Below are 12079 nucleotides of genomic sequence, written 5' to 3'. Positions count from 1 at the left end.
TACACCATTCTCTAAAGGTATGGTGCTCTTTGACAAAATATGTCAAAGTGATGTCAAAAACTGTGTTATTCATCAGCCATCAACTCACTGCTAAAAGCAAAATATGACAGAGCAGCAAAATATCAGCTGTGATATCTCTGATTGGTGTTGCCAGAAGAGCAACAACAACATGCCTGAAGGTTTAACCAAACAGAGAGCAGAGTCGGCAGTTACAGTTTCCTACACTGTGTGATGTATTGTTAAATGAATGACCGGTCTGGTCATTAAAAACACTCTTGCTTGCTTTCTTTTGTGCTGTTGGTCAATTAGCTGCACTTGGTGTCAGTATGTCATGATTAGAAGCCTGTTTCAACATGTGAGACCTGATTACAATGTATTCTCATTATGACAGACTTTAACCATTTATCAGGACCACAAATCCCAGATCAGGCATACAGTTCTTCATATGGCTCCAAGCATCAGGTGTCCTGAAGAAGTCATTATAATTTGCAAAAATTTTTTAAAACCCCATAAAGGAACATTACATTAGAAGTTAAGATAAATGACCACTACCAGTAAATGGAGGCAAGAAAAGGACAGTTTTCTGGTTTCCCGGAAAGCTGACTAGAGAGATTAACATTCCTGACAGGACAGTAGAGGATGTCATCATAATGAGGACTCCCACACACAGAAGACACACACAGCCTTATACACTCTTGTGCATATATAGCAACACAATTACATACAGTAAATGGAGGGAAATAAAGGAGTGAGAAGAGAAAAAGAGGGGGGAAGATCAAAGGGAGAGGACAGGGGTTGACAGTAAAGAGAAAGAAAAGTAGTCAGAGTGAAAACAGCAGGTCAGCTGGCTGAGGGTGGGTGGAAGACAAGGAATGACGAGTCAGGAATTAAGAAGAGAATACAAAAGCACCACGGAGTGAGTGTGGGGAGGAACGGAGGTGGAACAGAGTTGTTTTGTTGACTTGCGTCTGTTGGTCTCACTCAGAGCCAGAACTCCTGCTATTATAGTCACATGAGGACACACAAACACAGAAAGTGCCAAGTGTGTGCAAACAGTAAAGAAAAGAAAGACCAAAATTGCATATAGCAATGTGGAGTGTTTAAAACTGCTCCTATGGTGCAAATGCAGGTATAGATGTTAGGCAGAGATAAAGAGCATGACTTCATGAACATACAAATGTGTGTGCGCTTGTCCACACAGTGTGAGATGGAGTAAATGCCATGGCTCTTTGTGTCACTCTTTGTGTACACCTCTGCATGGTGCTCACCGCACTGAGTGATGTAGCCGATGCAGCTGTGAACGATGACTGGTATGTCTGTCTCTGTGAGCTGCTGCTGGCTCAGTGTGTCTCCTCCACTGCCTGCTGCCGTCTGGATGGCCCCACACCAGCCGGCAAAATCCAGCTTCCTCTCCCCCTCTATGTACAGAGTTCTGAGAAAAGAGAGAGGGAGGAAGGGGGAGGGGGTTCACAAGTGGAGAAGAGACAACCAAGAGAGAGAGTTTTACAATTCAGGTTAAATGAGATACAACTGGGATTCATTTAAAAAAAAAAAGACACAACTTATCATCCTCTTTGAAGTGGCTATAAACTGTAGGCAAGTTGTGAAGTTAAACACAGTCACACATCTATTTATCCCTTAAAAATCTGAAACATAACTACAAATCTGAAATTATTTTTTCTTCTCACCTGCCTCTCTCCACCAGAACCAACACTTCATTGTCTTGTTGGGTGGCTGTAAAACACAAATACATTGTATTCATATTATTCCAGAGACCTTTCACAAAATGACTATGGTTCAAATGACTGTGTTTTGTATACAGAATGTGTACAGTCTTCAGGATGTATGCAGTAAAAGCGCTGTTTGTGTTGTATCCATACATTTGTGTTTACATGTTTCACTCACAGAGTTCATTCAGTTTGCGGAGGTGGATCTCCTCCCCTTGGCTGTCCTCCAGGTAGGCGTGAAGTGTGGAGCCCACCAGAGCAAACCAACCAACCTTGGATGTTTGCAGGTTCAAGCCGTCTTTACACTTCAGCCGCCCAATGCGCTCAAAACCCAGCCTCAGTAAAGGCTCTGCAGAGGCTGGGATAAAGCACTGCAAATAAAAGTGGGACATTGTAGCTTTGTAGTACATTGCACATTATTTATAATTTCCATTCACCTTTGATGATTATTTAACCACTTTCCTGTGTATTAGTGAAACCCTTCTCAAATACCAATACTAATTAAATCCTTAGAAGAAAGGTTTTTCACAAAGCTCATGTACAACACTTCACTAGCAGGCGGATTGCTAGAAACATGGAGTGAGTGGTGTGATCAGTGACTGAAGCAAATTCACATTTGATGCAGGTAATATTGTCCTTGTGACTAGACATGCAGGGCCATGTATGTGCTGTTCATCTACCATCTTGATTATCATTGTGATGCTCAGATAAACAAAAACAGCCAAAATCTGCACTTCGGCTTTTTTCAGCTGGTCCTGGACAGAGGCTACCAACATTGTCCATGTCGTGTATGATATCTTGTGCAAATCTCTAACCCAATGTTTTTCTACCACTATAATAACATAATTTTTAATGAACACACTTTGCTGCATCTGTTTAAGCATGTAGCATTTAGTGCAGTTGAGAGCAGAAGGTCAAAATAATTGTTGCTTCATTTCACACTACCATGCAGCAGATAATTATCTCAGTTGTTAAGAGTGCTGTTCTAAAGGAAAATACTTGACACAGGAAACAGGTCAGCATTAGCTACTCCTGTCCTGACCACTAGACAGCATTTCCCTGTTCAGCATAGCTCCAAAACTTCCACATAAAAGAGTTCTCCAATTTCAATACAAAAAATGAACTATTACTATATCAACTCTTTAAGGCCCAGCTGAGGAAAAAGTAGGAGAATCCCTAGGATGTATTTGGTAGTTACCTTGGCAATAGACTTGACCCATTCTTTGTGGCTGTCTGGATCATCAGTACCAAACAGATAGAGACGCTCTGACTCAGAGTAGAGTTCAAAGGTGTTCTCGTACCTATAAAAAGAGAGGTTAGGAGGAAGGGGGTGGTTTAAAAAACAGGAGGGAAAGGGAGTCATTTTGTGTCAAAAAAGCTGTGTTCACACATCCACATATGCATTTGGTATATTCAGCCTAGTCTGAATAATAACATGGATATTTAGTTTTAGACATTATAGACATCATTTTTGTTACTAACAGATAGACAGGCAGTGAAAGATAGACTATCAGCATATGAGTGTGTGTATGTGTACCCATGTTTTTCAGGTGTGTCGACAGCCAGACAGACAATCTCTGAAGCCTTCAGAGCTCCGTTAGGGTTTGAGTTCTTGTCACTCTCATAGTAGCTGAAAGTGCCATCATTCAGCGTGCACCAGCGACGACTGAACTCTACATGGAAGAGGAGAGAAAGATTTTCCAAGTATAATATTACTGCATTGTGTTTCTTGCAGTGCAGGACATAAATTTCTTCCTACTTAAATGTGATGAGCTTTTTACAGTGTGGTTCTTAGAAATTACATAACTTTGTTTAGAAAATAGCTGTGGTGGAGTGTATTAAGTATTGCACAGCATAGGTTCATACCCTCTCTGGACTTGCGCTCTGTGATAGCCCGAGCCATGGATGCAGTTTTGAACAGGAAGCCATTGTGAGACACACAAGGCTGTGCTGAGTAATGTACCGCCTCCATGGCCCCGCCAATCTCTGATCGCGGCAGCTCTGCAGGAAAGCAAATCACCATAAAAATAAAATATCTTATTTTGCAAAACCTACCATAGAGGGTTTCCTCTACTGGGAGTCTGAAATAGTGTATCTGGTCAAGTTAAGTGGACAACATCCGACACACTCCTGGGTATGGCAGTAATGTGTGTTTGGTTATGCAACATTTAGAAAAGTTGTCGTTACTGGGAAACAAATGTAAATGGGACAATAGCTACATAAAAAAAAAAAAAAAGGAATGTGCATTCAATTCTCCACACAATAACTTTGGCTCTGTGCAGGCAGTTATACTGTACCTGTGTTGAGATTGTGGCTAATTAACTCAGCCTGTAAGGGTTGCGAGTGTCCGCTGGCCAGGGAAAGCGGGGAGGGCCAACTTGCCATACCAGTTGAACAATTTACATCTGCACCACAGAAGATCAGGCTTATTGTCTCCAGCAGATCACTGCACTGCACATTTATACACAGAGCCTAGGAAGAAGGGGAGAGGAAGAGACAATAAAAAAAACATGAGTAAATGTCCATGTACAAAAATAAGGAGCCAATGATGTGTTTGTCTGCAGTGGAAATACACATAACTGTGTTCCAGCTACAGCAGCAAACTAAGATGAGAACCAGATAATTACAGCAAATGCAAAACGACATACAGTGTATAACAACATAAATTGAAATGGCCAAATACAATAAGCTCTACTAATTTAGGAAAATAAAATGGATCCAAAAATGTTAAGAATATTATGTTTCTGGCATTTGTAATACTACTTCAATAAGAAAATGGAGATGAGGAAGTGACATATGATAGAATGAGACACTAAAAGAGGACATAAGGAAGAAAAAAGAAAGAATGAACAAAGATTGATTCAGGGGGTTACAGGGGAGGACAAAGAGAGCATGCAAGGCAGGAATCAGGAATACAGTGCCGCAGAGGAGGAAGGAGATTACAAAATGTATTACAATGATACAGAACTGATGAACTGATGACTTTTGCACTGTGGTCCTGCAGGTGCTGAGTAGGCTCTTGTCATTTCATGTGACTTTGTCAGCTTTTTGTTTCAAAGGAAACAGCTGAGGTCATACTAAAATTAAACAGCCCAAACAGACATGGCAATGTGTGTACTGTATGTGTGTCTGTGTAGGCAGGCTTTAAAACGTGCAGAAGGTCTGATCCAGAACCACCAGAACCATTGCTTTACTTGGGCCAGCGCCTGTCAAAAACGATATGCCTTTTCCAAGTAGAGACTAATGCAGCGTTTTCTATATTGTTGATTAAAAAACTCAACTGGTTATTTTGGGATCTATAGGACCTGTAGAAGCTATTATTGATAAATCTACCAAAATAGTGTTATCAAGTCTTGTGCCAATTGTTGCTGCAGGCATGTTTAATAATTTAAAAAGGAACTTGGAGCCATTTAAGTTTAAGTCCTGTTAAACCTTTTGCTTTATTTTAGCGGATCATTATCTGAGAGCAATAGTAAGACTACATGGTCTAGTCATCAGTCCTCATGTTCTGCTTTGTTTAGAGTTGCACAATTGTGGACAGATTTATGTTTGATTAATCATAATGTAATTCAGTGTCAATGAAGTGTTAAATTTATTGTTTTTATTCTCTATTTCACTGACGGTACCCTTGTGGCATTTCCAACATTTCTATTACCTCCCAATGAACTTATTACCATCTTTCAATTGCAACATGAGGCCATGTCAGCAAAAACAACAGTTTACACAAAAAAGCACACAACTTTGGTGGGAAATAAGAATCTCTTGTCAAACAAAAAAATACACAAACACGTCAAACAAAAAGATGATCATCTTCACACACGCAGAGCACAAAACCACTGTTTTTAGTTCCTACAACTGGATCATCAACGTCAACACAAGATGGTCAAAAACACAGATTTCATGATCATGAGTTGTTGTTAGAGTTCACCTTAAAGCAATAACTTTGTCCATACACTGTAAACCTACATTTAAAAAAGAAGAAGGAGGGGAAGGCTTAACAGGAAAGATGTTACATCTGAGAAAAGGAGGATGCAGTGTTTTTACAGCTGAGGAACTCAACACACACACACACACACACACACACACACACACACACACACTCACATAACCACATAACCACACACAGCAGTCTGTCTTCTGTTGAAACCAATAAGCTTTTTTGGATCTGATTGAGAAATTCCACAGCACTCTGTCACACATACAGACAGAACCCCTCCTCTATTTCAGCACTACTGAGCCTCTACACACACATTGTGACAAACAAACCAATTAACAAAGATTAAAATTGCACAAGACACATCCCTATACAAAAAAGCTACAAACTGCATTTCTCTGTCTCACACACTATAGAAGTGATCTGAAGAAAAAGCTGCAGTCAGCCATCTGGAGTGAAATACATCCACATCCACATAGTGTAGAATTCAATAGTCTCACCATATGGACCATTTGAGTGCCACAACAGGGCTGGTATACAGAACCTAGAAACCAACATCATTTCAAGCTGTACTCTAGCCATTTCGGTGATCTGCTATAGTTTTCAGCAGCTTCTTTTTGTTTATACAAGAATACAAAATCTATTTTCAGGTATACATTTACAAATGTCCTGGCTAAAACCACCGAAACAAATTGAAAAGGGATGTAAAGATTTGGAGCCAGATACTGAAATAACCCTAACTTGATGTTATACGTCTCATGTCAAATTCACAAGAGACACTAACGATTAGGAATTTACTGAGCAGTGCTTCACAAAGTAAATGTTTAAAGTGAGGCAAAACTAAATTGGCGTATTTTTAAAGAGAGATATGCGACTTTTCACTCATGACTAAGACTAACATATTTCTGTTTACTAGAATTGTAATTGTGAGAGTTAAGATGTCATTAAAATTGATTAAGCATTCACTTTTTACCTTCTTTCAATAACTACATTACATTACATAAATTAATTCACTTTAAAGAAAAACAGACTTACATCAAATATTGGACAGAGTTTGCAAACACAGCTGAAGGAAAATCTGCCTCATCTTTCAAGGCCAGCTCTCTTTTTGTTTTGCTCTCTATGTTTGTTTTGTGTTTTATCACAGCTGATCACACTCACTAAGCAGAGAGCTTGGAAGGTTGGTAGATGCAGTAAATGAAAGGCTCAGAGGGGGAAACAAGTCCAACTAGAGTGAAAGGTAAGAACTCAGAGGTGAGAGAGTTCAAAAGATTTAAGTTAGTCTGAAAATAACAATGTGTAGAAAAAACAGTAGGAAAAGTATATGAGTGTCAACATGGATCTATTGAGAGACCATGTGCTAGACAGAGTAGTGATCCCTGGAGTGGTTTGATTTCTGCTTGAATTTGGCTCTGTACATCGTTTCCCTTGCAAAGGAGACACAAATTTGCTATGTGTTACCTGCATTATTAACCTTTCTTCTTGTAGTCTTGTGCATCGGTTGGTCTTAAATTCACTCCTCAGAACCTAAAGTATTTCCTAGCTGACCCAAGCCCATTTTCACTTTGGACAGATTACTCCTTTTTACAACATGAAAATGAACTAATGATTACCGAGATTTTCACAATTAATTCAAGTCAGGACGATTCAATATAGCCTTAAATTTGGGAAAAAATGTACAATGAAAATAAACCATTGGTTTAGTTTGCTGTAGGACAGACTTTTTTAACCATCACATGAAATTGACCACTATATAGCTATACTGGCGGAGGCTACAAACCAGTGAAGTCAGTACTTAAGATCAGCGCCTATGCCAAGCCAAAGCATGTAATTTGATGAAAAACACAATGTAGCACAGAGCTGCTAACAAATATGGATCAATGTTGTGTGTTGTTGTGTGATGACCGATAACTGTTCCAGAAAAACAATATCACCCCCATGTTCTATTTGAACTTACATGTCAAAGCTATGCTGTATGTAGGTCAGTGTAGTGTAATGTATCAATAGCCATCTAAGTTCCCTCTGACCAAGAGAAGTGAACTAATGAGAACAAAGTACAATGAGGAAATGGGTTGTTTGAGTGTTTCAAGACCTCACGCCCTCCAACATCTGCTGCCTATGAAACTGGGAGTAATGTAATAACAGAGAGAGAGAGACAGAGTGAGAGAGAGAGAGAAAGAGAAGAGACGGGAATTCAAGAATCTTACCCAATTTCCCCAGAGAGAGGGAGAAAGGGAAAGAGACAGAGACAGAAAGAGATTTTATCTGGGTGTGTCTAAAATCACAGGCCTCCATCTGGCCTCAGCTGTTGCATAGGACAGAACTGGAGGAAAAGAAGGAGATGAGAAAATCGGGAGAAAGCAAAATATTGTGATAATAAGATGAAAGCATTTCAGTGAAGCGCATTAATCAGAGACTGATTATACTTGGCTACAAACTCAACATGATACACTCAGACCCCCTGTACAGACATACAGACAAGAACACATACAGCCAATTCTGTTTTGCCCACATTTGCCTATACTGAACGTCCAGCCAAAACTACACCCATATTAACATGTGTACGGACATTCATATATAATCCAGATGGTTAAGAGCAGTTATCCACATATGTTCCATCATTACCTCACCAGAGACAGTTTCCAGAGAAAGGGGGATGGAGAAAGCAGAGGTGAAAATCCAGACACATGAAGGAGGGGAAAAGAAGAGAAGAATAAATAGGACATGGAGGAAAAACAGAAAGATAGACAGAAAGGGGGGAAAAGAAAAGCACTGGGAAATAAACAAGACAGTAGACTTTCCTTTAAAAAAGGAATCCTACAAATGTGAACGAGGAAACAAGAGGATTCAGTTGGAAAAGGGAAGATGGATGAGACAAGAGAATCAGTAACACCAAGGAATGGGCAGAAAGAAAGAGTAAGAGACATGTTTTTTTTTTTGTTTTTTTTTATGGAAGCCACTTTCCAAAACTCGAAAAGTATAAAAACAAGCCCATAAAGAGATTTTACTACTGCCTCTCAGCTATGTCAGTTTTCTATAATAAGCAACAATAACAGCAGTCAGCTCAGACACAACAAACAAGCTTAGAAGTGGTTGGTTGGTAGTGGTTGCCAAGTGGGAACATCTTCATTTATTTGTAATTCATTTTTTTATGCTCATAACAAAAATGAGATAAATAAGCTAATATAGGATCATAACAGTGGATACAATCTTTAGACTGTATAAACATAGCTTTGTTTAAACAAATGTAACAAAGATGTATGGTACCATGAGTCATGTTTGTGATAACTGTCCCTTACTCTCAAACTGTCATCACTTCTCTGTGTTAATAAACTCAGTGCTATTTAGTACATTTCTCTGTCAGACATATTTTATGCTCCACCCAGTGCTTTTTGGTATCTTCACTCTCTTCCAGATACACATCAAACTGTCTAATATAGTAAGACACAGTGGAGGAAGACAGACTCATGACTGGCTATCATTTCTATTCTTAACACACTAGTGACAAACATACTACAGAGTTTAACCAAGTTGAGTTTGCAGATTTTTGCACATTTGTTAATAATTCTTGATAAAAAAAAAATACAAATACTATGTTCATGCATGAGAATATAAAACCCAAGTAATGAATGAAAGACTGTAGACAGCACCAATAGTTGCAAAAGAGAAAAGAAAGAATACTCTTGCAAAGGGAGGAGGGATACAAAGCAGGAGGGGATAGAGTGAGAGAGGGAAAGAGACAATGATGTCCATTGACAGAGGTGAGTCTATCATCTTCTGAGTGCACAGAGAACACATGGATGGAGACACACACACACACACACACACACACACACACACACACGCACACACACACACACACACACACACACACACACACAAGTACAGACAGAGAGAGTCACACAAACCAAAAACATGCCTACATTAATATTTATGTTAACTTATCGCAGCCCACTCGAGTGAAACATTCACACACACAATAACTCTAATGTGCACTCACTAACACAGAGCTTCAGTACAGAAGTCTTCGTATTCTCATGACAAAAATGTGCCCAACATACACATTTAAATATGGATTTCTTCAACTACACTGACGTCACACACTGTCAGAGATCCAAAGTCCATTGACACACATTCTTGCGCTGGGACTTAACAAGCCCCATTAAACACACAATTACACTCACATTCTTTGCAGAGCTAATCTACAAGAACACACACAAAACATACTTTCAGTACCCTGTCCTATAGTGTAGCTCATACCCAACCTTGCCTGGGGGTTTTCAGTTCCTATCAATCATTCCTCTGTTTGAATGTCAGTTGACACAAATACACGCACGAACACACACACAAAGGTTGCAAATGCAAAAAGCTAGTCCTAGTTTGTGATCTTCTGACAGAAAGTAACAGGTATATTAGCCACTTACAAATAAGAAAAAGGGCCAGCAGTGAAGAGATCAACTTTCTTCGGCAGTCCCAGCCAAACAATGAGGAGGACAGGAGGAGGAGTAGGAGGAGGAGAGGCGGAGTTACAGCACATTCCAGCTAAAGCAGTGAGTAATGATGTCACGTTTAGAAAAAAAAGGGAAAAACAAAGAAGAAAGGAAACAGAAGTGGGGATAAAAAGCCAGGAGTAGATCAACAAACCTGAATGTAGTCCACAGACACTTATGCTCACATGGTACACAAGCTATTGTTTTTCTCTCCATTCACATTTACACACCTTGCCTTTCTGTCAATGCCTTGTCACATTGCACAATTGACACAACAGCATAATTGACACATTGCAAAGTATTTTTTGTCTAAAGACACACCCATGTGGAAATTGTAACAGTGCAGAGCTGAAGAATTTAGATGTTTTGACCAGGGAAAGATAAAAACCAGTAGAGTAGCTATCAGAGCAACTGTCTTCAAAAGACAAGCCAAAAAAACTTTAGATAAATCCAACAGATGGTGTTCCCCAGAGCTAGCCTGGAAGAGCAATATGGAGAAAAGGTAGTAACAGGAAAAAGAGATAGCTATCATGAAGGAGGGCTGAATGAAGAAGGTTTAAACAGTTTTAACCAAAACAAGCAATGATTGGTATGCATGAGTGTGTGTCCCAAACACATTGACTCACACACACATACACACAACGAAATGCTAGAGGGAGGAAAAATAGAACCCACAGTCAGGTGCTAAATGTGACTCACTCACACACACAGTGTGTCTGTGAACGGTCCACATTGTTTGTGGTAAGTGGGTTAAGCCGCTCATGAGTGACCCGGCTGGTCTGAAACACTAAGACATTTACTGCACATGGTGGAGCAGTAAGAGCACAACTAAACCCCCTCCAACTCTTAAGTTTTGGCCAGGAATTCACAAGAGTTTGTTTGAAACCCGCATTGATATCGTTCTGTCGGTGTTTCATTTACTTTGACAGTTATTAAGATAACTGACATTGGCAGACTAAATGTTAAATGTCGGACTTAATCAGGGATTCAGCCAGCTTTTGTAATCTAGGAACCTGCCTTTCATGCTCATATTAGGCTCTAAAATTGTATTTACACCAAGAGAGTCAATTATGTTTTATATTCTTTTTAACTGGTTTCATAGGATAAAGCTGTTTTGTTTCTCTGAATGTCATCAATATCACAGGTAGTACATGAGTGACCACTGAAAGGACTAAAATAAAAACAGAATGAATAGTCACCTATTTGTTCTTGGAATCTTAGTCATAGTCTGAGGCTGTTAGATATATGGTGTATGGTGTGTATATACCTCCTGTGCACATAAGATCCAGTAACAACTAAGCTTATGACCCTTTATGAGACATACTCACATAGCTCTTAAGAAAGGCACTGTATTGTTCGGCAATGGGAAGTGTGTGTTAATATTACATTCAGCAGCAATGGATATCAGAAAGAGAATAAATGAATGAAGTCAACATGATGGGTTAAAAAAACAATTTAGTCATAGTGGATCATTTAACCAACCATCTCAACTGCCGCTAAATCCTCCCTGTGTACTTAAGCCTTTATTTCCCAAGGCATGTTGACCAACTCTTAACACTGACAGACCATCCAATATAATCTTGTATATTCAGTCTCTATAACCACAGAAATTGTGTAGCTTCAAATCCAAACCTGAGGGTAACACAGACTAAAGCAAATAATCAAAACTGACTTCTACTTACATTGTTGAGCTCTTTCTGGTTTCCATACAGAGGGTGGTACTTTCGGTATTTCCCCTGGCGATATTTGTTGGTGATGAAGCGCCGTCTATCTTCACTGCAGCTAGAGGGTGTCAAAGCCTCACTTGGTGGGACATTAGCTGCCCAGAAACTGTTTACCCGCTCGTTGCCTAGCAACAGGAAAACCTGCATCACAGGTAGGGTTTAGGATAAGTATTTCCTCATTGCGAACATGATGTGTTTTGACAA

General features: G+C 39.5%; 1 protein-coding gene across 6 annotated transcripts in view; it reads right to left on the bottom strand.

Moving 5' to 3' along the window:
- LOC139631556 (arf-GAP with Rho-GAP domain, ANK repeat and PH domain-containing protein 1) overlaps nucleotides 1-12079 on the bottom strand; it is a 49678-nt gene that overhangs the window by 13418 nt on the left and 24181 nt on the right. For all 6 annotated transcript variants that reach the window (XM_071495798.1, XM_071495802.1, XM_071495800.1 and 3 more), the window contains 8 exons: nucleotides 11834-12016; nucleotides 4025-4199; nucleotides 3594-3728; nucleotides 3265-3400; nucleotides 2926-3028; nucleotides 1906-2098; nucleotides 1689-1734; nucleotides 1269-1432 (listed from right to left, as the gene is read on the bottom strand). In XM_071495798.1, coding sequence (XP_071351899.1) covers nucleotides 1269-1432; nucleotides 1689-1734; nucleotides 1906-2098; nucleotides 2926-3028; nucleotides 3265-3400; nucleotides 3594-3728; nucleotides 4025-4199; nucleotides 11834-12016 — 1135 coding nt within the window. The remainder of the gene's footprint in view (nucleotides 1-1268; nucleotides 1433-1688; nucleotides 1735-1905; nucleotides 2099-2925; nucleotides 3029-3264; nucleotides 3401-3593; nucleotides 3729-4024; nucleotides 4200-11833; nucleotides 12017-12079) is intronic.

Source organism: Trachinotus anak, unplaced genomic scaffold (genome assembly GCF_046630095.1).
Source record: "Trachinotus anak isolate AG129_WGS33_773 ecotype Australia unplaced genomic scaffold, CSIRO_AGI_Tana_v1 ptg000014l, whole genome shotgun sequence".
Taxonomy (NCBI): domain Eukaryota; kingdom Metazoa; phylum Chordata; class Actinopteri; order Carangiformes; family Carangidae; genus Trachinotus; species Trachinotus anak.
Note: the sequence above shows the minus strand (reverse complement) of the source record. Positions and strands in the feature narration are given on the sequence as shown.